This window comes from Colias croceus, chromosome 19 (assembly GCF_905220415.1).
Source record: "Colias croceus chromosome 19, ilColCroc2.1".
Lineage (NCBI taxonomy): Eukaryota > Metazoa > Arthropoda > Insecta > Lepidoptera > Pieridae > Colias > Colias croceus.
In genome coordinates, this window is record NC_059555.1 from 4200001 (window position 1) to 4225218 (window position 25218).

The 25218-nt window shown below is 34.7% G+C and overlaps 4 protein-coding genes across 6 annotated transcripts in view; 2 read left to right on the forward strand and 2 right to left on the reverse strand.

Moving 5' to 3' along the window:
* Positions 1–2534, forward strand: part of LOC123700030 (trichohyalin) — a 56260-nt gene extending 53726 nt beyond the window's left edge. For all 3 annotated transcript variants that reach the window (XM_045647134.1, XM_045647135.1, XM_045647136.1), the window contains one exon: positions 582–2534. In XM_045647134.1, the coding sequence (XP_045503090.1) occupies positions 582–1696 (1115 nt within the window). In that variant the 3' untranslated portion in view covers positions 1697–2534. The remainder of the gene's footprint in view (positions 1–581) is intronic.
* Positions 2535–4046: 1512 nt separating this feature from the next.
* Positions 4047–25218, reverse strand: part of LOC123700064 — a 38962-nt gene continuing 17790 nt past the window's right edge. Inside the window, exons 2-8 of the mRNA XM_045647176.1 lie at positions 24606–24681; positions 16319–16501; positions 14798–16158; positions 13550–14365; positions 6595–6789; positions 5848–5969; positions 4047–5351 (exon numbers count right to left, since the gene is read on the reverse strand). Of these exons, the coding sequence (XP_045503132.1) occupies positions 5113–5351; positions 5848–5969; positions 6595–6789; positions 13550–14365; positions 14798–16158; positions 16319–16501 (2916 nt within the window). The 5' untranslated portion in view covers positions 24606–24681 and the 3' untranslated portion in view covers positions 4047–5112. The remainder of the gene's footprint in view (positions 5352–5847; positions 5970–6594; positions 6790–13549; positions 14366–14797; positions 16159–16318; positions 16502–24605; positions 24682–25218) is intronic.
* LOC123700066 lies at positions 21489–22742 on the reverse strand. The gene has a single exon (XM_045647180.1). The coding sequence runs from the start codon at positions 22707–22709 to the stop codon at positions 21615–21617; it is 1095 nt and encodes a 364-aa protein (XP_045503136.1). The 5' UTR covers positions 22710–22742; the 3' UTR covers positions 21489–21614.
* LOC123700065 lies at positions 22762–24390 on the forward strand. Its single transcript, XM_045647177.1, has one exon. The coding sequence runs from the start codon at positions 22811–22813 to the stop codon at positions 24269–24271; it is 1461 nt and encodes a 486-aa protein (XP_045503133.1). The 5' UTR covers positions 22762–22810; the 3' UTR covers positions 24272–24390.

Here is a 25218-nt window from a genome sequence, read left to right on the forward strand (position 1 = left end):
ATGTCAATCCGGATTTTAGAAATGAGTAAAACTTGTTCTGGTCGAAGATGATATTCGGTCCCGTTAGTAAAAGTGACAGACAATGCCGCAGTTTGCAGGTGTCACGCATATATTATACATTACGAAGTAGGCTTCTAGAGCAGAAATTATGCGAAGTCTGTCGATGATAATGGGCAGTTATTATTTGTTCTCGTTCGGCAATAAGGCCAACTTGTGCCTCGTAAGTGGCAGATGCAAATATTATTTTGCGTTTTTATTGAAACCGAATTTGCCACGGTTTATTCTGGTTTCCGTAGTCCGTACAATATTACAATGTCACGGCGAATTTAAGTCGTATTGATATTGCTAATTCACGATCATACATAACGGGTTTAATTGGATAAGGATAATTTGGAACATTCAAACGTAAAATAATCTAAATAAATGCAATATCTTCTTTATAAAATGTCAGCCCCATGACCTTTTCAACAAGGCAGTTCTTTTTTTGCCAATCAAATATTTAAACCATTATATCTAAATTCCTTACTGGCATATAAAGTTTGATGAGTGACAATAATTAAGTTATTTTTTAACCTTTTCAGAGGAAGACTGGGCAGAAAGCACCGCGTACATGATGCACGAAGCGTTCGACGCGTCTCCGCCTCGCCGCGCCCCCTCCCCGCGCCGCGCCTCGCCCCCGCGCCGCACCCTCTCCCCGCGCAACTACGACAGGACTCCCGCTTACAACGACGACTTCGCCGACCAGTTCAGAGACTCGCTAGCCCCCTTCCGGGAAGCCACCTTCGAGCGGCGATTTAGACACGAATCTCTCGAACGTGTCAACAAAGAAAAACCTGACAAATTTGCCGAAGACACACCTAACTACAGACGGCGATACGTCCCAGACACCAAACCTTCAAACAGAAGTATAGACAGAGTCGAAGATCGGCGCTTCGGCAAACTCCAGCGAGGAGCTAGCGAGGGCAGTCTAAAACTAGCAGAAGCGTCACCGAAAGAGAGATTCAACGTCGCCAAGGAGAAATTCAAAAACTTGGAAAGGGAGAGATTCAACAGGGAGCTCGAGGCGCACATGGCCATGAGGCGGAGCATGCTAGAGGCGAGGAACAGTCGCTCGACTTCTTCTCCTGAGGAAGAACGACGGGACGAGCGACAGGAACGTCACAGGGAAGTTAGCTCTCGGCGGGAACCGGAGCGTCCGCACCGCGACGCGGAACGTTCCCACCGAGAGCCCGAGAGACGTAAAGAGGACAGAGTTCGCGATCTCGGCGCTGACTTGGGGCACCGCGAGATTGAACGACTCCCGCGAGTCGGCAGAAAACGCGACGACCTCAAGCGATACGAGTACGGCACGGAAGACTATTTGAACAGAATCGAGCCGAAACCGCTCAGAGAGGACTATGACAGATATCGCGAGCGCGACAGAAGGGAAGTGGACCGCCACGTGGATGAAGATGAAATCATCGAGCCGGTAGTGGAAGAGCGGAGACGGGACTGGAACGACAGGCAGAGAGCCTTCAGCCGTTCCCGTTTGCTGGACGAGCAGAGACAATCCTACGCGGAGGGAGACCGGGATAGGTTTTACGAAAGGGACTACAGAGATTTCCGCGACCTCGCTGAGAGACAGCCGACGAAGTTCCGCCACAGTTACGCGGAACCGATATCCAGGGGTCGCCTCGGAACCGTCAGACCGTATTGAAAATGCCATAATAGATAGTCTGAGCGTTATTGTAAAGATACCTGCTTATAAACTTGGTAATCACAAATTATTATGGGTATATTATATGTATAGAGCGTTATTGTTATTTCTAGTTTGTCATCACATTTTTATAATGAGAGACGTTCATATAGATGTATGTATGAGATTAAACTGTACGTTGTTTAAGATTTCGATCATGTTTATAGCTAGTCTTTTAAAAATTATTCTTTTATGTAACAGACGAAACCATTTATATTATATCATCTCGTTGTTTAATGCACATAAACATGTTGTTAAACTGATTATTCCATTTTTAGTCACATTTAATGCCTCATAAAGATTCTACTATCAGAGAAAAGACCATAAAGGTAATTTAAATTCGCTCTCATTTGCTTAGATCCAATGAAAAGTGAAAAATGTACTAGACCCTATTTTTATTATCAGTAAAAATAGACGTATAATAAATTTTGTTACCAATTTTGTGAACAATCGTTCGTTTTGATCTATTTTTTAGATTTATTGATAACAAAGAAAGGTTTTTTTTTTATTTTTACTTTAGTAACATTGAATAGGAATTATTCTTCCTATTTTTATATATGTATAACAATATCTTAAAAATGGAATAATAAGTCAACAAAATATGTGCTCTTTTATAAATACTCAAAATATGGTCACAGACATACTTGTAAATATAAATTATATACTTAAATATAACATAGATTTAAAGAGAACTGTACCTTTATTAAAATATTTACAAGGGAAGCCCTTTTAGGATCAACATTCATTGTAAAGCATATATTTGTTACAAATATATTATTAAATAAATGGTAAAAAATTACAATATTTTTTTTTATTTACTCCTTTTTAAAACCCTATAATAATAATAAAATGAGTAAAATAGTAGTACCTAGTAAATTATAGTAATGACCTCATTACTATTTACCTACTTGCATAAAGTCTAACATACAACTGCATCGCAGCAACACAGTAAACAAGTAACCTAACCCACCTAACTAAAACAAAAATGTCTGATTCCGATTTATATTACAAAATACCAAACGCTCTTAACTTGACGATGCCGTTTATAAAGGTGAAATACAATACAATAAAACAATAACAAACTCATTGGTTTTGGCTTTAAGCTCTAAGTCAAATTATGACTTTCTATTGCAGGTCAAAGTTCTAACTTCATTAAAATATGTAACACTAGCTTAATAACTGCGTCTTAGCACGTTTGCACTTCACGTATGCATACAGTCCTGCTTGAAAATTTATTACCCTTTGAGATTCATCGACTTGCTTGTGTCCTCCTGCGTTATGTTATTAATATCTTAATATTTTATTTTATTTTAATATCGAATGCACCGTTCTTTTTCGTGATTTTTTTAAGTAGGTATAATGAATTTACATTTTACCAATGTTATTATTAGGCTTAGTTCATAAAATCGTATTTAAAAACGTAGTATTTTTTTGTTTTGTTTATTCAACCGCTAAGTATTTATTATTGTATTGTAGATAAAAAATTTGTGCATTGAGTACCTAAAATTATTTCAATGCATAACAGAGAATGAATTTGTGAAGAACAAGATATGATGTTATAACTTCCATTCTGGGCATATCTCATAGCATACAAATAAACGTTACATTTTCTAAAAGGCGTTTCATTTTTTGCTTTTTCTCTGTGTACGTATATCCGGTATATGCAGGCTTAATGATGCAGATAAAGTTAAAAATTACATTTAAAAGTAGAAATACCAATTTTTTCATTCGGTAGGTATATTTAGTTACTTCGAAAAAGCACTTACGAGTAATCTTTTGTTCTAATGAAACAATAACGTTGACCGTCTTTATTTAAAGTTCATTGTGTGTCTAGTGTTTTTAGATTTTTCTTTGCTTAGATTTTAATGAAACTGGCGTTCTATATGCAAAACTTTTCAATAAGGCTCTATATTATAATTTAAATGCTAGCTGGAGCCGGTGTTATCACTCGCGTGGTACTGAAAAATAGCCTAGGTTCTGATCCACAGTATATTTAATATTTTGTATCATAAAATTCAAATGCTTTATAAATGAGAACATTTTAAGAATAGAAAAGATTCGATCACGATGCGCGATTCGAATCACCACGTCTTTTCGCCATGCCGGGGCTCGTTACCCCAAGCCCAGCAAATGCAAATAATCTGTTTACGAAATTTCATGAAAGTTGCTAGTTTTCATGAAAGAGTAACCAACCATCCATCCATCATCCGTCCTTCTAGTACAATTAAATTTATTTATATTAGGAGCAAAGGTAAGAAGGATTATGTAAAAATAAAACTGTTTTATTAAATAAGTAGTTTATTAACAAAATATATTTCAGATCATTCGATATTGCACACGCAGTAACATTTCTTTAGCATATTACAATTTTATTGTATTGCACAAATTTTATTGCACAGGTATAAACCAATTCTTAATTAGAATAAAACAATATAAATGTATAAAAGATACTTAATATATATTTACACTTACAAACAATACATCGGAACATAATCATATTGCGGATCCTATATTTTAGTAGTAATACTAAAATGGCTTTAGTGTCGATTGAAGCAATTCTTAAGAATTTTCATACAATTATTACAAACAATTAAATAAAAATGTTTTACCAATTTTTGAAAATAACATTATTAAATATGGTTTTACAATTTTGTTTCCCCATTTTAAATCCCAATAAATAACCAAAAAGATATCTAAAAATTGACTTAAACAAATCCTTAAGTTACATTTGACTCAACAGTTAACCTATGTATAATAAATGTTATTTTACTGAATAAATAACTACATACATAGATAAATTAGCCTTTATACCTAATTATTGTCCTTATCATGTAAATAAGGTGGTATATTGATTGAGATACGCAAGTCATATACAATAATATTAGCTGAATACTAAAGTGGTACATTTTCTAATGTATTCAGTCTTTCTACATAGATGTATGAGATTTTGCAATAAGTGCATCATATATTTTGTAAGAATAAATATTAAAACATACTATAAATTACAAATTTTAGAAAGGTTTATTACGTGTATAGTTTCTGCAAAATTATGACTGTTATTATATTTTTATATACAATTCGTTCGTTTCTTGAGACCGTCAGGGTGATCCATCACTTTAATTTATGTACCATGTCTTACATAAACCTAAAATAATGTAAATTTTTAAACTTTCATTGCAACTCCATTTAAATTTTTTATTGCTTTTGTAGTACTTCCTTAAAAAAAACATTATTTGTAATTTTGAAATAGACTCATAGATCTAATTATAACCCCAAAATTTCTCAGATATAAATTTTAAAGTATTCCTTTTTTAATTTAAGTAAGTATTCAAAAAGCAACAATAATCAGACGCCCTCAAAAGCAAAACGTTCAATTCTCAAGGGAAATATCCCAGCGTATCTTCCAAACACGCGTTCCGACTCAAAGGCCTATGTTCGAACATTCTAGAGAGGGGTACACTAGATGGGGGTAAGAGCGGAGGCCTAGCCCTTCGCCCCTGTGCAAGGGAACGAACGTCGGTACGTTGAGAGAGTCGTACATCTGCGAATAATGCCGCCATTTCTGCGGACTTTTTTACGCTTAGTGCGTCGTGGGATCCCGCTCCTGTGCTGCGGACTGGAAGGATCACAAGTTATTAGAACAATTATAATTACTATACACACATATATTTTATTAAATATAGAAAACATAATAAACATATGAAACAAAATATGCTAATTTTAATATACAAGAAATATCAGTCTGTTACTTCAATTTAACCGTACGGGTACCTACGTAACCAATAACCATGTACAAAAGTTCAGTAAAAAAATATCAAGGAGTATTTTGGAACTATAAAATTCTCTGAATATAAATATAGAGAAGCGTTTAAAATAAATAATTATTGAATCTTGTTGTAGTTTTGAAGTACCCATAGCTATATGTAAAGCATACGACAAACTAGAAGTAACTGAAAAAGGAAAGGAAAAGGAAAAAGGAAGTTCACTATAAAGGAACGCCTTATGAATGATTTTCAGATGACATCGCTCACTATTTTTTCCTATGCAATATATATGATCAAATGATTAATTTTTCTAAAAATCAAAAATAAATGAATGTATAATATTATTACCTGTAAGCCGTTGCATATTACTGGCTCTAGTTTTATTCTGTAACAGCAGCTCATAGTCAAGCGCCACACTGTCGGTACTACGAGCACGACGACGTTCTTCGCGACGACGACTTGCTACAGATCTGTGGAATACATTAATTAGTTGTATTAAAAAATAAATATTATTATAATATTTATCTAATAATATAGTTTTATATATATTTGATTTTTAAGTATCAGCTCTACTACTCTACAATACAATAACAAAAATATTAAAGAGGCTACACATATTACCAAAAAAGGGTCATCAAACATGAAAATATGGTGTCAATAGTATACCTGAAAGGTAAATAGATCGTAACGTGTATAAATGCCAAAAGAGTGGGAATAGGTCTGTTCAGTTTTTTGAGCCGACTTACATTTGATTGACCTGCGTTGGCAAAGCTTCGGTAAACCTCTCATGTATACCCTAGCGTGTAGGGATTATTCATATTTATTCCAGGTGGCAGATTTTATTGTATTAGGTTTTATTGTATATTATAGATTTTCAGCTATCAGCCTTTGGTACCTTGTAGAGTTTTTTTATTGTTATTCTCGACAGAGAATAGAACCCACTAGGTGATCCATTATCGTAATATTTTTATTGGAGAGAGATAATTAGTAAGTTAGAATTTTGAATTTCATACGAAAACTAGCAAATTATTCGAAGGGATCTGGCTTAAAACAAGGCTTCTACCACAAAAATCAAGTCAATAAAGAAATATTCACCTGGTCCTCGGTTTCCCATCGTGATCAAAGGCCCGCTTCAGTTTATCAGAATACGTTCTCTGCGAAGGATTTTGCAAGTACTCCATACTTTGTGACGATTGTACCGCCCTCGGTCCGTTGCAGTAGCATTTGTTGCTTTCGTCGCAACTCTCTGAGTCGCAAGAGCAATAGCTATAGTCACCTTCATATACTTCTCTGAAAATATATTAAAGAGGTTTATAAAATATTTGTTTTGAAATTTGAATTATAATGGGCCGATTTTTCAATGCTTGGTTAATATTTTTCCGTCCAATAAATTATACGGACAATTAGAATAAATTTTTGAAATGGTAGTTTAATACGTTATTCGATGAATAAGTTTTACTATGGGAAGTTTGTTAAAACTCGAAGAAGTAAATGAAGAATTCAAAATTAATTGATAGAATCGAATTTATGATTGCTAATCATGAAGGAAAAATGAAATTTCAGAATCTTTGAATTCAAAATCTAACCATTTATGAAATTTTAACAATTTAGTACCTATCTATAACTGTCTGATATGTGAAATTTAGTGGATGTTTTATTGGATTATATTCTGTGATTATATTGAAAAATTCCATGATAAATGGAACGTATATCGTCAGATACGTCTTAGGCCGGTTGCAGAGGTTCACCGACCATCAGTGCGTACGTCAGCCGCGCTTGTCATATGTATGGAAATTCATAAAACCGTTCATAGCTAGACCGACCATACGCACGCGTATTTCCATACATATGACAAGCGCGACTGAATGACGTACGAACTGATGGTCGGTGAAGGTCTGCAACCGGATTGTTCCTGTAATTTTTATAATTTAGGTTTATAAATATATAAAATTATAGGTATCATAATATTATCATTTCATAATTCATAAATTAGATAAGACTGGTTGTCTAAAAGACTAATGTAATTAAAATACTTATATGCCTCAGGAAATACCACTTCCTTACACATGTATAAATAATAATGTTTAAAATTATTTGTTATGCATAAATCGTAGTATACGGAATAAAAACTGTATTATTGAATTTCATTGAATTGAACAATCGTGTAAGCCGAGTGGTATTTGCATAATCTATTATTTAATAATATTTCATCAATTCTTGCAGTTCTTAGAGAACCCGTTGTTATCCAGATTAAATTGTAAAAAAATAGTCATACAGGTATGAATTAAATGTTCTATAAACTGAATTTAAAAATGGCGTTTGAAATAACAAAAAGATATGTTAAACTATTAAAAATATTTGAATTGCACGAATTACGTAAAGCTATTTAATAATTTATTATTATTTTTATATTATTATCATAATATTCTCTCTATTATTTCAACCGACTTCAAAAAAGAGCAATGGTAATATGGAATTTGCAATACAATCCAGGAATTGCGGAACATGGCCAATAAAAGTAAAAATTCGGATGAGGAAAGTCATATTAGTCATAATATAAATTCATAGTAAAATAATTTTAATTCGGTTTAGTTACTCATGAGCCGTCTCGAGCCACAGACACGTCACGCTCTGTTTCCTAACGTATTATTTCTTCACTTAGAAAATCTAATAATCAACTATATCCTCCTAAGTCCTAGCATCCTTTAAACAGAACAATTTGTCCGACATGATGAAGTCCCGACATTTTTCTCAGTACACTTGTATGATGACCGCATGTTCTTTGTAACACACAAATTAGATTTTCGTTTAAAATTTGGCGCCGAAACACACAAACGTCATTGTCAATGACAAAATTGACAGCAAAAAACAGTTACTATTGGTTAAGCCAATCAGAGAACAGATATTTCTTCTTTCGGGCAGTGTTCAAGATTGAAAATGGAGCACCAACGAACAGCAGGTAAACAAAAACTTGTTTTTTCGTGTTAAATGTTTATAAAATGTGTTAACTTTTTATTTATTATTGAGATATGGTTATGGTTTATAGGTAAATGTTATAGTTTTATCAAAACTTAATCGTCTGGATTGAATAATTAGCCAAATATCAGTATGTTCGTTTTATGCCCGGTTCCTATATTCAACGGATCGTCATAGTATCAAAGCTACTATCCGTTTTTCTAGAACTAACTACGAGTCGTTATTACCGTTCCACAATTTTATTTCTTGACGTGCTATCGACGGACATCCGTTGGTCATAAAAATACCGAGCCCTCTTCACTCACAGATGTGCGTTTCGTTATAAGCCAAATTGAAATTAAAATAACACAAAATTCAGGACAAAATAAGTTAAATATACAGCCGAATTATAAACTTTAAGAATAAAGTTTCTTATTAATAAAGAACTAATACTAAAGAACTATATATTTGTAGACATCTGCGTGATAATTTTCCTTCTAAACAACCTAATGCGTTACACAGAAAGCAAAAACGGAACGTTTTTCTCGCGCACGCGTGCATTGCTTGTCAGTTGTCAAATTATTGTCATTCATTGTTGATTCCTGTTGATTCATTGTCAAGTTTTATAATTAAAGAATAACAATACAACGACCACTGTTTATATATTTATTAAAAATGGATATTACGCCGGTAAGTACGCCTTTATATTTCTTCTTTAAAATCGTCTGCCGCTTACTTTTTGCTTCGGACACTTTTAAAGTCAAACATATATTTCTGTTACAGAAATCGAAGAAGGCTATGAGTAAAGACGAGATTGCTCAATTATTATAACCAGTAAGGAGACTAATGCTTCTACGAATAAATTAAAGGATGAATGTTGGACTTCGTTGACCAACACATTTAATGCAAAAATTGGTCAAATACCTACCAGGAAAACTTTTTATTTTCAGCCAAAAAATTCAAACATAATAAGGATGATGGACAAATATTATGAAGAAATAATTGAAATACTGAACACACAATAACTAATTAATTTTTGTATATTATTAAGCAATATATCTAGACATACGGTAGAAAAAGAATTTGTTAGGTAGTGCTAAATGTAAATCTTATGTAAAAAATGTATTTAGTTCAGAGAGCCTATTACAGCGTTAAGGAATATAATATAGAAGATGATAATCGATGGAGGGTTGTCGTGTAAGAATCACAGGACAGTTCTTTGGCATATAATATGTAGTTACATATTACTATGTAAAATTAAACTGTAATAAAGAAATAAAACTTTTATTCCATTTTATTATGTACTTTTATTTATTTTTTATCATTTACAATACAATGTTTAAAAAATTGATTTCTACATTGCAAACATAGACATACATATAAATATACTAGTGGTCCGCCCCGGCTTCGCCCTTGAAATACTGAACACACAATAACTAATTAATTTTTGTATATTATTAAGCAATATATCTAGACACACGGTAGAAAAAGAATTTGTTAGTGCTAAATGTAAATCTTATGTAAAACATGTATTTAGTTCAGAGAGCCTATTACAGCGTTAAGGAATATAATATAGAAGATGATAATCGATGGAGGGTTGTCGCGTAAGAATCACAAGACAGTTCTTTGGCATATATTATGTAGTTACATATTACTATGTAAAATTAAACATAGTTATAAAGAAATAAAACTTTTATTCCATTTTATTATGTACTTTTATTTATTTTTTATTATTTACAATACAATGTTTAAAAAATTGATTTCTACATTGCAAACATAGACACATATATATACTAGTGGTCCGCCCCGGCTTCGCCCTTGGTACATGTTTATGTTTTCTTTCCATAATAACCATCCTCGTACTTCAAGGAACATTATAAAAAAATAATTATCGAAATCGGTCCACCCGTTCACGCGTGATGCCGTGACCAAGGGAAATAGGTCTGCCACTGACATCGATATTGTGCCTAAAGCATAGAACCTCAGCGTCAACAGTAATTGATGTTATGGAGATACCCCATGATTCCTGAAATGACAACATAAATTAGGTATGTAATAAGGTTAGACGTGTTTGGTATAATATTAATGCCTCCATTAAACTAACCTGGCTCCTTTTATTCGTACGTCTGGATAAATTTCAAGCAGTAATTGTTCAACAGATTCTTTATCAAGTCGAAATCTCAATTGAAATTCGTGAGAATCCAGGGTCGCAAAAAATCCACTCCTTCTCTATAATATATACTCTTTCACGCCCACTATCTTCTTCCGAAATTCGATATAATATTAAACACTTCTCTATCACTATCTGAACTCCACATTTCGATATTGAAGCGGAAACAATGAAATAGTAAGAATTTAACCGCCCGAAATCGACGGGTAAACAAAATGCTATACGAATAGTAACTTTGACAGCTTATTGACATTAAAAATATTTATAGGAACGCGATAAACTGTCTTCTCCATACAATATGCTTACCGTTCGTTAATAGTAACCCTCCCATCCGTCAGTAGGAAGCCGTCGGTAAGTTGCTTGACGAGACGTTTTTTATAGGAACGATTTTCGCTTAGAGCCAGCGCGCACGAGCAACTTTGTCTCCGCAACTATTTTGTCTCCGCAACTATTTTGTCTCTCCCACCCATGGGCTAGTATGAAAGTGCGCGCACGTAGCGACGCAACTCCCCATACAATTGATGGGAGAGACAAAATAGTTGCGGAGACAAAGTTGCTCGTGCGCGCTGGCTCTTACGCTTGGTTAATTATACTACTATTCGTAACTAAAACGGATCGTTTTTCAAATATAGGAACCGGGCATTAAAGTACTTTCGGTTTTAGCTATATAATTAGGCATATTCAATTTGTACGGGAAAAAGGATATTCGGCATTTATTTAGAGTAATACTATAAATGTAACTTTTGGATGTTTGGATGTTGTAACTCAATCACATTATAATTACTAAACGGATTTTGATGAAACTTTGTAGTATTATAGCTTATGTTTCTGAATACCACATAGGTTACTTTTTATCCCGGATTTCCTATAAAATTTCATTGATTTGTTTTTTTTCCTATTTAGAATTGACTGATGAACAATTGGAAACAATTTTAAACGAATCTGAATTTGAAGATGAGGATTCGGATACAGCCGAACCCTTCCCAGAAGACGTTGTACTTAAACTTACTGAATCTTTAGTGCCTGGTCATTTGATTTATTTTGATAGATATTTTACTACGGTTAGATTGGCAGACGAACTTGCTAAAAGAGGCTTAAAATGTACTGGAACTATAATGAAAAATCGCGTGCCAAAAGAAGTAATCAATAAAATAGACGATGATAAAACTTTAATGAGGAAAGGAAGAGGGAGTTGTGACGTACTAGTCCGAAATGATGGGGAGGTGGCATTCACTAAATGGATGGACAATAAATCTGTGTTACTGCTGTCCACTATTCATGCTGCTGAAAATTTTGATGACTGTAGAAGATACAACAGATCAACAAGACAATACTTATTTGTTTCACGTCCCGAAGTTATAAAAGAGTATAATAGCAATATGGGCGGAGTAGATTTAACCGACAGATTAATAGCAGTATGCCCAAGTAGAGCACGAACTCGTAAATGGACCGTAAGGTTCATATCCCATTGCTTGGACTTATCTATCACGAATTCATGGATTAAATTTAAACAGGAACAGATAGAAAAAGGTATCCGTAGACATAAAATAGTACAACTTAGAGAGTTCAAAAGACTGATAGCAGAAAGACTAATAGAAGAGAATCTCTACAGAGAGGATGATTTGCTGGATGATAGTGGTGAACCGGAGGAAAGAAGAAACGTAAAAAAGAGGCGTCCGCCAATAGTGCCTTTGCCTTCTAAATTGAGACGAAAGCATGGCACTGATCATTTACCAGAAATGTTAACAACTCAGAGTCGTTGTAGAAATGAAGGATGTTCTAAAAAAACATCAGTAAAATGTTTAGGATGTAATCTGTCGCTTTGCTTAACAGCAAAACGAAATTGCTTTAAGCTATTTCATAATTCTGATTAAATTTTTTCTTTTTCTTTATAATTTTATTTTTTATTTTCTATTTTTGTATGGAGCTATTAATTATAACATTCCATAATTGGGTTATTAATATTAGCTTGTTCTTTTGTATGTTCCTTATTTTACTAAGAATTCTTATGACATTAACTTTGATAAATAATTCAGACTGATAGAAGTAAGACTTGAGTTTCGTGATTTTATAACTTGTTTTTACATTATAATAAAAAAGTTTAATAAAAGTTGATTATTTTGATTGCAAAAATGTGTTTTTAATTGGTATTATTTATAAAAAAAATCTCACTGTAAGTCCGAGATTCCTTTGTAACGGACATATTCTACCCCGGCATGTTATGTATTAAGACCCAATGGCCTATAAGACGAACAAATAGCACAGAATTATTTTTTATGCCAAAATGATCTTTATTTAAATGTCAATAATGTTTGTTCTAGCAAAAAAAATTGTATGAGCTTTAAGCTCTATTTCGAAGCACGCAAAGTCTCAGGACTTCAGCCACACCTCGAAATAGTTCTTTTTAAAGGACATGCGGACAAATTTACAATGTTAGAAAAAAAAATGTCGGGACTCAGGAGGATAAATAGCTAATAAATAAGGCACGCATTCCTTTGAGCTCGTTACAGTCCACTCTGCTAATGTAATTAATTCTCTTCGCAAAGATGCACTCTTATTAGACTCGAATGATATATACGAAGCAAACGAAAGTAGAGAAATGCATGTGATCAACTTGTTCGACCAAAACCAGTCAGGATATAAATTTATCGAATTAGAGACATTTCAAAAACCTAGATTTCAGCCGCATTGTGCAATAAGCAATAAACAAATGTCAAGAAATCAATTTACATGCCATTAGATAGCAACAGAAAACAATTTACTTAATCGTGTTATTTCTAAATAACGTTCAAATGCGATCTTGATGAGCAATAAAATTAATTGCTATTGCAAGATAAGGTTTTGTTATAAATGGCCAAATTGGAAAGGGGAGTAGTAATGCGAGAAGAGAAAGTGTGATGATTGTCTTAATAATTATTTACTTACTTGGAACATTCTTTGCAGTTTTTTCCTAGTAATCTCGCCTTGGCGGAGTCTTTGCCGGTATCCAGAGCTGAACAATAGCACTTGGTCTTGCAGTTGGTTTTGAGAGAACAGTAACATCTGTCCATACAGCTTTCGGACTCGCATTCGGAGCACGATACATAACCACTCGAGCTATTTCGGTTTTGACATCCCAATCTATTGCTTAACGTTAAGAAATCTGAGTCTTCTGAAGAGGTCCTTTCTCCAGGTCTTGATTTCCCTTTCCGTTGAGAAACGTGAACCCCTTTTTCTGAACGCCTTGAATTTCTTTGTCTCGTCGTTTGTCGTTTGGGCGCAAGTACAGGTGGCTCTTTGGGTCTGAACTGTCGTAAATCATAACTAGATGTAGACACAGAGCTTTCCGATATAGGATCTTTAGCTTTTGATGGATTGGTAGTTTCCAACGCTTGTAATCGTTTCTTCTCTTTCTTTTTATCTTTTCCAAACGGTAACCTGAATACCATTCGTAGACCACTGGCACCCTTGAAAAATGTCCTCCTCTTGATTTGGAACGTGCTGTTCCTTCGTAACAGCTTTTTCTTTTGTTTCTTCATTATGGCTTTACTGTGCTGGAAGATTTCATCTTTTGTTAATGTTACCGCTAGTTTCAATAGGAATTCTTTATAAATAGGTTTTAAATCATTAAAAGACATTCCGTCCGGGTCGATAATGACATTCAAAATTTCATCCATCGAATGTAAATTTTCTTGCACTTTGAATTCGTTAAATAATTCATTGAAACCCAATGGTGATCCACCTCCTTTCTTCCCATTGTTCCTGAAATTGTTATAAAATGTGTTTTATTATGTTGAAATTACATTTATTTGAGGCGTATAAATAGACTTTCTTTATAAAATACTTGTGTTAGATGTTTTTTTATGTTATACTTAACTTTTTTCTTTTTTACTTTTAGTTAACTTATCAATTTATTTGCATTAATCTTATAATCGAAAAGAGGTAATTAATTATAACAATTTTTAGTGTACAAGTGATTGTGCAATTAGCCACACGCAATACACTGAAATATTCTAGCAAATTTTTAATCAGTGCCTAAATAAAAGTGCTTAGCATTACTGATCAAGTGGAACGTAAAATGTGTTACTACACATCTAAATTCCATAATAATTTTTATTGAGGAAATTACTCTTCTTGAATGTAGCATTATTTAATGTTATAACTACTATATAATATAATAATGTAATAACGTACCTATGGCCAATAGATTTGTAACGCGTCAATCCCCCTGCATTGAGAAAACTTCCCGACCTTGGTATAGCGACTTTCGTTAGAATATCACCAGTCTCTCCCAATGATTTTCTACCACTTTGTGTCCTTCTGAGAGGTTCCTTCGAATCTGGGGACGGAGCTGGTTTAACAGGAATCGGCGGTGGTAATGTCGGTGGTCGTTGTATACTCTTTCGTCTCTCCATTTCACGAAATAGTTCAATTTTCTCTGAAACTTTACTGCGAACTGATGATTCACTACTGCTAAGAGGGTTTTGTTTCAGAAAGCTTACAGGGTGTGGAAGCTTTTCTAGTGATTTCCTTAATTCATGATCACGAGCACCATTGTGTTTAATCGAATCTAATTTAGCTTTCACCTCTTCAACTGTAATTCTTTTCGCATCCAGCGGGAGAACGGGTGGGGATGAAATCGATAGTTCCTTAAAGTTATCCATTTTTGATTGCTCCGTGAACGACTCGCTCGCTGAGAATCCATCAGCTCTATCACTGTCGCCGCTATAAGACGACGTGCTGCGTTTCTTTCGTGGAGGTCTAACCGGGATATCATTCGCCGGTAAACTACTAGCCGTACTCATACAACTGACTCCGTTTCGATTTTTCAACGTCTTTTTATCGGCGTGGCCCTGACGACTCATGTGTGACATAAGGGATTTGTACAACGTCGCCGCTATAACGATAGCGTCTTCAGTCGTCTGACATACAAACCCATGACACTCGAGTTGTTTAGCGACTCCGATTTTCCTCATCACAACAGCGAAAAGGGGTGAATGGGTGTTTTCGTTGTGGGAGAGGATATATTTCTTTTCAGATGTTTCCAATGACTTGAATAACGCTTGACGATCTATGTTATCAGGGTCGGTAATAAGAGGCAAAAATGCGTAGCTCTGCTCGTTGGGTTCCTTGTCCGTGTCTTGAACAACAAATTTAACAGCCGACCAAACAGCTATTGTTGGGAATGGATTTAATTGTTCTAAATCTCCTTTCTCCCCTTTGTACCTTACTTTCAGTCCACTCTTTGATATTTCTAGTCTGCCTGTTAATGTACTTTTATGGCGGTAATTTCTTCTATAGGCAAAATATAAATCTTTTAATGGCGTTTGCAGTCCAGACAGGCTCGTGACTTTACTCTGTAAGGGTGTAGAGCCTAAGTAGTGTACATTGAACACATGCACTCCAATGCCTTCAAAAGGCCTGGTTTCTCCCGCCATATCTGCAAACATTTTCTCTATACGGTCTTGGACTGTATTATTGATCTTCTTAATTTTGTTCTCGCAGTAGTCATTTTCATCTTCAAATATCGTCTTACTGTCTTGCGGCAAACTTATCTGTGGAAAAAGAAATAACAGTTGTATTATAAGCAGGGAGAGATTAGTAAAAATATTTAAATATGTTTTCACATTGTTTTAATCAAGTGCCATGGAAATAGCAGCATAGACCATCTAGCAGGCACTACCGATAGATATACATAATATATATTATAGCTACCTTGCTGTCTCGCCTGCCTACATCCGTCCCGTGCAGGCTGGTGACCGAGCGGGTGTCATCGAACAGCGCGTCAATCTTCTGCTTGTACAGCGAGAGTGAGGAGACGCTCGGCGCGCGCCCCTCATCCTCGCGACCACCCAAGTGGAAGCCGCCGACAGGTGTGCTCTCGTCGCACGTTACCATCTGCGCACGTGCATTGCTGAGTTACATTGCGTGATCGAGTGCCATCAATCAATTTTAGTTTGTGACTTCGGGGGGTAAAAAATCTCTGAATAGCTACGGCCGCTATGTTACCAGTTTAGATAAGAGGGATTGCTTCTTGTAGTATTTATAGTATCGTTACAACAGAAAATATTATTTAAATCTAATGTATCTTCAAAAGATTTAAATAAGTTATGATGATACTAATTGGTAAATTTTACTGCAAACAACAACAAGTGAAAGCATCAAGGTACTTAAATCATTAAATCAACTCAAATGTGCAATACGTAGGTCTTGTGCATTACCATAATACTTATAACATAAAAGTGAAACTTTATTTCAAAAATTTTCACTCGACCATGATGTAACGCCGTTGTGATTTTACTCATTTACGTGAACGATTAAAACTCCGGTCAAGTGTATGTTTAAGTGGCACTAGCTTATTATATTAAATACTAAAATATGTTCAAAACACTACTTATTTAATGAATATAAAGAGCATACCAAACAGGTTATTCCGTTATTATAATATGATATAGAAAGGCAAACGAACAGGCAGGATACTAAACCATATATATACACGGTAAAATAGTAACAAGAATAAATTGCCGGTTTGTTGCAAAAAATAACACCTACGACCTCGATTCATAATGGGTACTTAGTAAAAATAACATTTTTTTAATAGAAAACATGAAAACAATCGTACTGTCTTTCTTTGTGTGAAAAAAGCATGTTAGATGCACCCTGTACATTGCTCAAGAGTGATGTTATGTTTGAAGGTATGGTAGAGCCACAGTATAAAATATTATTAGGTTTTAGTAGACTGTGGTAGAGCTAAGAGCGCGCTTTACTTGTCGATTATATTTTAGTGATACAGTTTAGTCTACATCAAATATTAATTTTTGGAGAGAATTTTTTTAAGCTATTGCATAGCTTCTATCGCGGGCCTTGAGCGCGGGGACCGAATCCAGAAATTCCGTAACGAAAAACCTCACGCTCCCAACTCCGACGGGCGGAGACCGCGTGGCTTGAAGGCATAGCATGCAATAGCTTTACCGCGGTAGTCCCCGAGTGCCACACTTTTTATTATATCGATATAATTTTATTATATAGATTGAAAGTTTCTGAAGTCTCAGGAAGAGGATGAGTGCATAAAGAAAATCAGCCCCTCATATGTTATTTTTGTATTAGCAGATTTTATAGCATCGATATCGATAAAATATACCTATTCCATGCAAAATATTAATTTTAGGATAATCAGCTTAAGTTCATAATTTTTACTAACATTTAGTATTTTCCGCCTTTCGCGTCGCATCGCCGTGGTATCCTACTAATTTTAAAAATTCGAAAGTTTGTAAGTGTGGATGCATGTTTGTTACGCTTTCAGGAAAAAACTACTGAACTGATTTGGGTGAAACTTTATATTTTATATATTCGAATAAAACTCGGAATACATACTTTATACGGGTTCGTTCGGGTGGTATCGCGCGGCATATTTAGTTTTTTTATATAGCTCTTTTTCAGGTACGGTTGCTCTGGTCGCGGAAGAATTCTAATCAATACCCGCGGCCCCATCATTAAAGCGGCTCGACGGAACACAGTGGGGTTTTAGTCGGTAAGAATCCGACATAACCCCCGGTCCCTACCACGGGGGCCGTGGGTATCTTTGGAAGATTTCCCCACTATAAAAAAAAAGGTACGGTTGCTCTACAGCTTCTAGCTTTCTCTACAGGAGAAAAGTGAGATAGAGCTTGTATTTCTTAAAAAAATACTCGTTTCATAATATAATAAAATGATATTATAATGTCTTTTATTTGAAATATTACAACCAATTTCACACTTATCTTAGATTATTTCCAAAATAAAACATAACGATTACCTTCTTTGAACATCTTTCTGATAACACTTATTTTTAAACTTTTTTTTTAAAGTTTCATAGATTTCTAACAATTGTTTATAAGCCTACATATACTATAACTGTAAATTTTGAATAGCTTTTACGACTTTGTAAAAATTTGGGATTTTTTAATTAGTATATGGCGAAGCATAATAACTCTGTTACTGTTCATTATAATATGATTAGGTGTGGAGAGTAGTTATTAATCTTTTATATTACCTACTTTTCGCATATAAGTAAGAAAAAGAAAGTTCTTGTAAACATAACCTAGAGCTAATGAAGCCTTTTAAAAATACGACACTTAGTTTTAGTTTTGATCAATACAGTTTTTCAAGTTTTTAGTTTAATTTATATAAACTAAACTAAATATAAAATAATGCGATACCTATACAATAAAGGTGTTAGCTTAGTCTATGATCTGAAATTATCTGTGGCTTAGTTACCTAAAAAGTCCTACAAAAAGGTTCAGGTTACAACGACTTCCTATATTAACTCTTATATCTCCAAAGAAATGTTCCCCCTATAATAACAAAATAACGGGTTAAAATAATACCTCCTACGTAGCCTAGACTAGTGAGCAGAGCAAGCTAGTCTATACTAATACTAATATATAAATGAATGAATGAATGAATGAATGAAACATTTCATTAATCACTACATAGTATAAAACAAAGTCGCTTTCTCTGTCCCTATGTCCCTTTGTATGCCTTTAAAACTACGCAACGGATTTCGATGCGGTTTTTTTTAATAGATAGAGTGAATCAAGAGGAAGGTTTTAGTATATAATTTATTAGGTTTTAGACAAAGCGGGCGAAGCCGCGGGCGGTAAGCTAGTAATATTATAAAGAGGAAAAGTTTGTAATTATGTATGTATGTATGGTTTTCATGCACAAACTACTGGACCGATTTTGATGAAATTTGGCACAGACAATCTTTAGACCCTGAGAAAGAACATAGGCTACCTTTTATGGCGAAATATGTACCACGGGCGAAGCCGGTGCGGACCGCTAGTTGTTAATAAAATAATACCAATAGAAGATTGGTATTATTTTAGGGCGTGGTAACATACCTCAAGTGAGAGCACACGTCAATTAAATTAAACCCAATGATTCGAAAAACACTCTAATTATTGTAACAATAACGAATCATCTGTCGATTGCTAAAAAATTATTGAAGATTGCTAAATGATTACCATTTGAACTCAAGGTGTAAATTATTAACTTGTCATTGAAATTTCTTTCTTTCTCATCACAGGTTTGGATTATTTCTAAGTGTAGGTTTTCTTGCACAATTATCTATATATATCTATACTTAATAATAAATCTGTGTGGTGTTTTTAAGAGGTTTCAAGATATTTATTTAAATAGGCAGTTTTATTAAGAGATATTTTGAGAGCTATGTATATAATAAGTATTATTGATTAGAAGAGAGTTCTATCATTCTATCAATCTTACTTTTACTTGCGACATGCGAAATTGGTCTAATTCTAATCAACCCACATACAAAATAGAATAGAAATCAATTTTTATATACCTACAAGATCAATACAAGGTCCTTCAGTTCTAAGTATATAATCTTTCAAGACTACTACTAATATGGTAAGATCAAACAATAAATTCGTAATCGCCTCACATACCATAATAACTCTACACTTGACTGGCTAAAACCTATTGAAGTCAGAATTATATGCACCGGAAAATTAGTATTATAGTGATGGATTGATGTGTTATAACACCTTCCTGTTTCTCTACTTATTAATACTCCTAATGCTTCTATATGAAATTGAGGAAATTTTTTCTTAGAAAGCGAAATTTCGTTACAAAAATAGTATAGATACAATACATTATTTTTCAATAAATCTTTCTTTGAAACGTGTATTTGCACTTTCATAGAAAAGTTACTAAGTATACATAATATTATGTTCCATTTTTATTTTTTATATCTAAACGAACTTGCTAAGTCATTTCGAAATAGTCATAAAAATAATACCTATCTCCCAAATACTATTTATTCAATGTGAAAAATGTACAAAAATAATACAAGGTGTCTCAAAAGAAAGTTTATATTTTGTGGATGAATAAAAAAAAGTAAGCGGTGTATTGAAAAAATGTTTATCAATTATTAAATTGAATTTATTTCTTAAAATAATATCGTCCAAATGCAGTCCATTGCGTTCACGGCACTCATTTAATCGAACAGTAAAATTACAGTATTTATGACAGCTCGGCAGGTAGACACAGTGATGGCTGCCATTTCGTGCTGGATATTTTCTTTTAAATGCTCTAGAGAAGTTGGTTTGTTGGCATACACTTTCCTAATTAACATACATTTTAAAATGAGTGCCGTGAACGCAATAAACTGCATTTGGACGACATTATTTTTAAGAAATAAATTCCCATATTATGCACTTTAATAATTAATAGATAAACATTTTTTCAATACACAGCTTAATTTTTTTATTCATCCACAAAATATAAACTTTCTTTTGAGACACCCTGTATAATAAATGGTATAAATAATCTCTTTATTTTATAAATTGCATGAGTTACTATTACAAATAACGAACAAAAAAAAAACTTTCTCCCATATATGTTTTTATTACTGAATTCAAAAATAATAAAGACATTTGAAGGTCTCATGACGTGACGCTTTTGGCAACTTTCACCGAAGACCGTTACTCCAGTGTACCGATAGCAATAATCAATTAATGGAATGGTATATGGTCTGTATGGTCATAAACTCAATCCGACTTCAGTTATAATTTGACACACAAAACAGCAGGAATATATTGATGGGATAACAATACAAGTGAAATACATGATACTTATCGATTGACTAACAAAACAATTCACTATTACCCAAGAATTAAAGTAACTAATCACAAAATATGTTATTGTTATAGCTTAGCTTTTTATATAAAGCAATAATCTAACAACTAATAACTAATCTAATAACTTTTTTCCTTACTTTTTTGCGTGTTCACAATGTCAAAATTTTAAACTAAGATAGTATTTTCTAGGGTTTGATTTTACGCGAGTATTATACATTTAGAAATTAAAGACTTTTTAACGGATTTTAAACGCGATTTATTCATTCTATTATTTTCCCGACGTTTCGAACACTTTACAGCGAGCGTGGTCACGGGGAGACTGAGATGTTGTACGTCTTGATGGTCATTCAAAAATTGTTATTTGTGAACTACCTCCACCTATTCCTCCGTAGTTGGTATCTGGAGTATTTTTCCGGATGTTGGCAGTATTGGCTGATCGTGTCTTCTAGTCTTTTGGTACGTTTGACATGGGATTTTAAATTCTTAATAACAGGATCCCAGGTGTTAGAAAGTTTCAAACCATCTTCTCTATTGAAATTTGGATGTTTTTTAATTTCAATAGCCTCGCGCACAAGTCTTGGAAAAAATTTATTTTCTCTGGCAAGGATTTGTGGTTGGTCAAATCTTATGAAGTGGTTGTTGTCCAGTGTGTGTTCACATACCGCAGACTTCTTGTGACGCCGATGCTTGATATCCGCAATGTGCTCCTTCAGTCGGTTAGCAATGCTTCTTTTTGTTTGGCCGATGTATGAGAGACCACAGTCACAGTCTAACTTGTACACGCCTGCATCTTGTAGAGGAATATTACTTTTAATTGGTCTCAAGAATTGGTTTATCTTCTTATGCGGCTTATATATAGTTTTAATTGAAGCTCGTCTTAGGATTCTTCCAATTCTGTCAGTAACTCCCTTCACATATGGTAGGTAGGCCGGTTGTCTTTCAACTGTGTGTGGCTTCGTTCGACTCCTGTGATGCTGTGGAGGCGCCTGCAGCTTGTTGTTACGTAGTACTCGCTTGACATGCTGCAGTTCCCCGCTGAGGTGGGCAGCATCACAGAGGTGGCGGGCTCTCTGAAACAAAGATTTACCGACAGAAGCTAGTTGGCAAGGGTGGTGGTGAGATTCACCATTGAGGTACCTATCAGTATGAGTGACTTTCCTATACACTGTATGGTTGAGCATGCCATCCCGTCCCCTCATTATTAAAATGTCAAGAAAGGCTAGACGGTTGTTAGTTTCTAACTCCATAGTAAATTGGATGTTTTTATGTATGGAGTTAAGATGTTCTAAAAATGCAGGTATATGTTCAGTAGGGAGTATTGTGAAGGTGTCATCTACATAGCGTTTATACAGTCTCGGTTTGACTGGTGCTGTGGCCAAGGCTCTCTCCTCGAAGTCTTCCATAAAAATATCAGCGACAACGGGTGATACTGGAGAGCCCATGGCCACCCCATCAACCTGCATGTAAAATTCACCATTCCACAATAAATAGCCAGATGTTAAATGTAATGACATTAAATCTTGACACTAAGTATCTTATTCCATCTTGCGTGAAACCTCCTAAGATGTATGGCTTACCTAAAATACACAAAACTAATACTCCATTAAGACCTATTGTGAGTCAAATTGATACACCCACTCAAAAACTATCACAACACATGTCTAGGGTGCTCGCTCCCCTCAGAGGTAACACCAGTGCTTATGTTAAGGACTCATACCATTTTGTTGAGATATTAAAAGACCTAAATATCGCAAACAATGAAACTATGGTTAGCTTTGATGTGCAGTCTCTTTTTACTAATCTCCCGGTGACTGATTGCATCAATATTGTTAAGAAAAGGTTAGGTGAACACAATATGCCATTAGAATATGCAGAGATCTTAGAACATTGCCTAACATCTGGCTATTTATTGTGGAATGGTGAATTTTACATGCAGGTTGATGGGGTGGCCATGGGCTCTCCAGTATCACCCGTTGTCGCTGATATTTTTATGGAAGACTTCGAGGAGAGAGCCTTGGCCACAGCACCAGTCAAACCGAGACTGTATAAACGCTATGTAGATGACACCTTCACAATACTCCCTACTGAACATATACCTGCATTTTTAGAACATCTTAACTCCATACATAAAAACATCCAATTTACTATGGAGTTAGAAACTAACAACCGTCTAGCCTTTCTTGACATTTTAATAATGAGGGGACGGGATGGCATGCTCAACCATACAGTGTATAGGAAAGTCACTCATACTGATAGGTACCTCAATGGTGAATCTCACCACCACCCTTGCCAACTAGCTTCTGTCGGTAAATCTTTGTTTCAGAGAGCCCGCCACCTCTGTGATGCTGCCCACCTCAGCGGGGAACTGCAGCATGTCAAGCGAGTACTACGTAACAACAAGCTGCAGGCGCCTCCACAGCATCACAGGAGTCGAACGAAGCCACACACAGTTGAAAGACAACCGGCCTACCTACCATATGTGAAGGGAGTTACTGACAGAATTGGAAGAATCCTAAGACGAGCTTCAATTAAAACTATATATAAGCCGCATAAGAAGATAAACCAATTCTTGAGACCAATTAAAAGTAATATTCCTCTACAAGATGCAGGCGTGTACAAGTTAGACTGTGACTGTGGTCTCTCATACATCGGCCAAACAAAAAGAAGCATTGCTAACCGACTGAAGGAGCACATTGCGGATATCAAGCATCGGCGTCACAAGAAGTCTGCGGTATGTGAACACACACTGGACAACAACCACTTCATAAGATTTGACCAACCACAAATCCTTGCCAGAGAAAATAAATTTTTTCCAAGACTTGTGCGCGAGGCTATTGAAATTAAAAAACATCCAAATTTCAATAGAGAAGATGGTTTGAAACTTTCTAACACCTGGGATCCTGTTATTAAGAATTTAAAATCCCATGTCAAACGTACCAAAAGACTAGAAGACACGATCAGCCAATACTGCCAACATCCGGAAAAATACTCCAGATACCAACTACGGAGGAATAGGTGGAGGTAGTTCACAAATAACAATTTTTGAATGACCATCAAGACGTACAACATCTCAGTCTCCCCGTGACCACGCTCGCTGTAAAGTGTTCGAAACGTCGGGAAAATAATAGAATGAATAAATCGCGTTTAAAATCCGTTAAAAAGTCTTTAATTTTTAAACTAAGATGTTCTTCACTGCATATCTTAGACTACATATTATAAAACAAAGTCGCTGTCGGATTCAAAAGAGATTTTTTTTTTAATATAGAGAATGGATCTTGAGGAAGATTTTAATTAATAAGTATCTACTTTAAAATAAAATTCAAATACGTACCATAAATACTTATCTAGAACCTATTTACCTCGTTAGCTGTTCATGGGCCTCCGGCCCATTCGTCGCTAGCATTTTGTGTCGCTCTCGTCCGTTTTCCCGAAACACTGAAATAATAATAAACCTTTTTAAATTGTGAAAAGACATAAATTAATTTATTAAAAGTAAAACTTCTTTATGTGCGTTTGAAGTAACATTTCAAGGTCGCATAGCAATACCGTCGCGTCATGGAGTAAGGCGACGATTTTGGCATCTTTAAATCTTGCCAAAGAAGTTTCACTTCTGGCACGTGTGGTCAGCACATACGCTCTTTTATTTAATAGAGTAGTTCAATTATTATATATATTGATACATCCATACTAAATAAATTCGAAAGTAACTCTGTCTGTCTGACTGTTACTTAATCACGCCTAAACTACTGAACCAATTTTCATAAAATTTGGTATTGACATATTTTGATATCCGAGAAAGGACATCTATGCTACTTTTTATCCCGGGAAAATGACGCAATCCCGGAAATCTCACGGGAACGGGAACTATATGTGTTTTTCTTTGACTGCGCGGGCGAAGACGCGGGCGGAAACCTATAGTGTTCAATAAAAACAAAATATGTCGTTAACGGTTAAATATTTAGAAAATTTTAT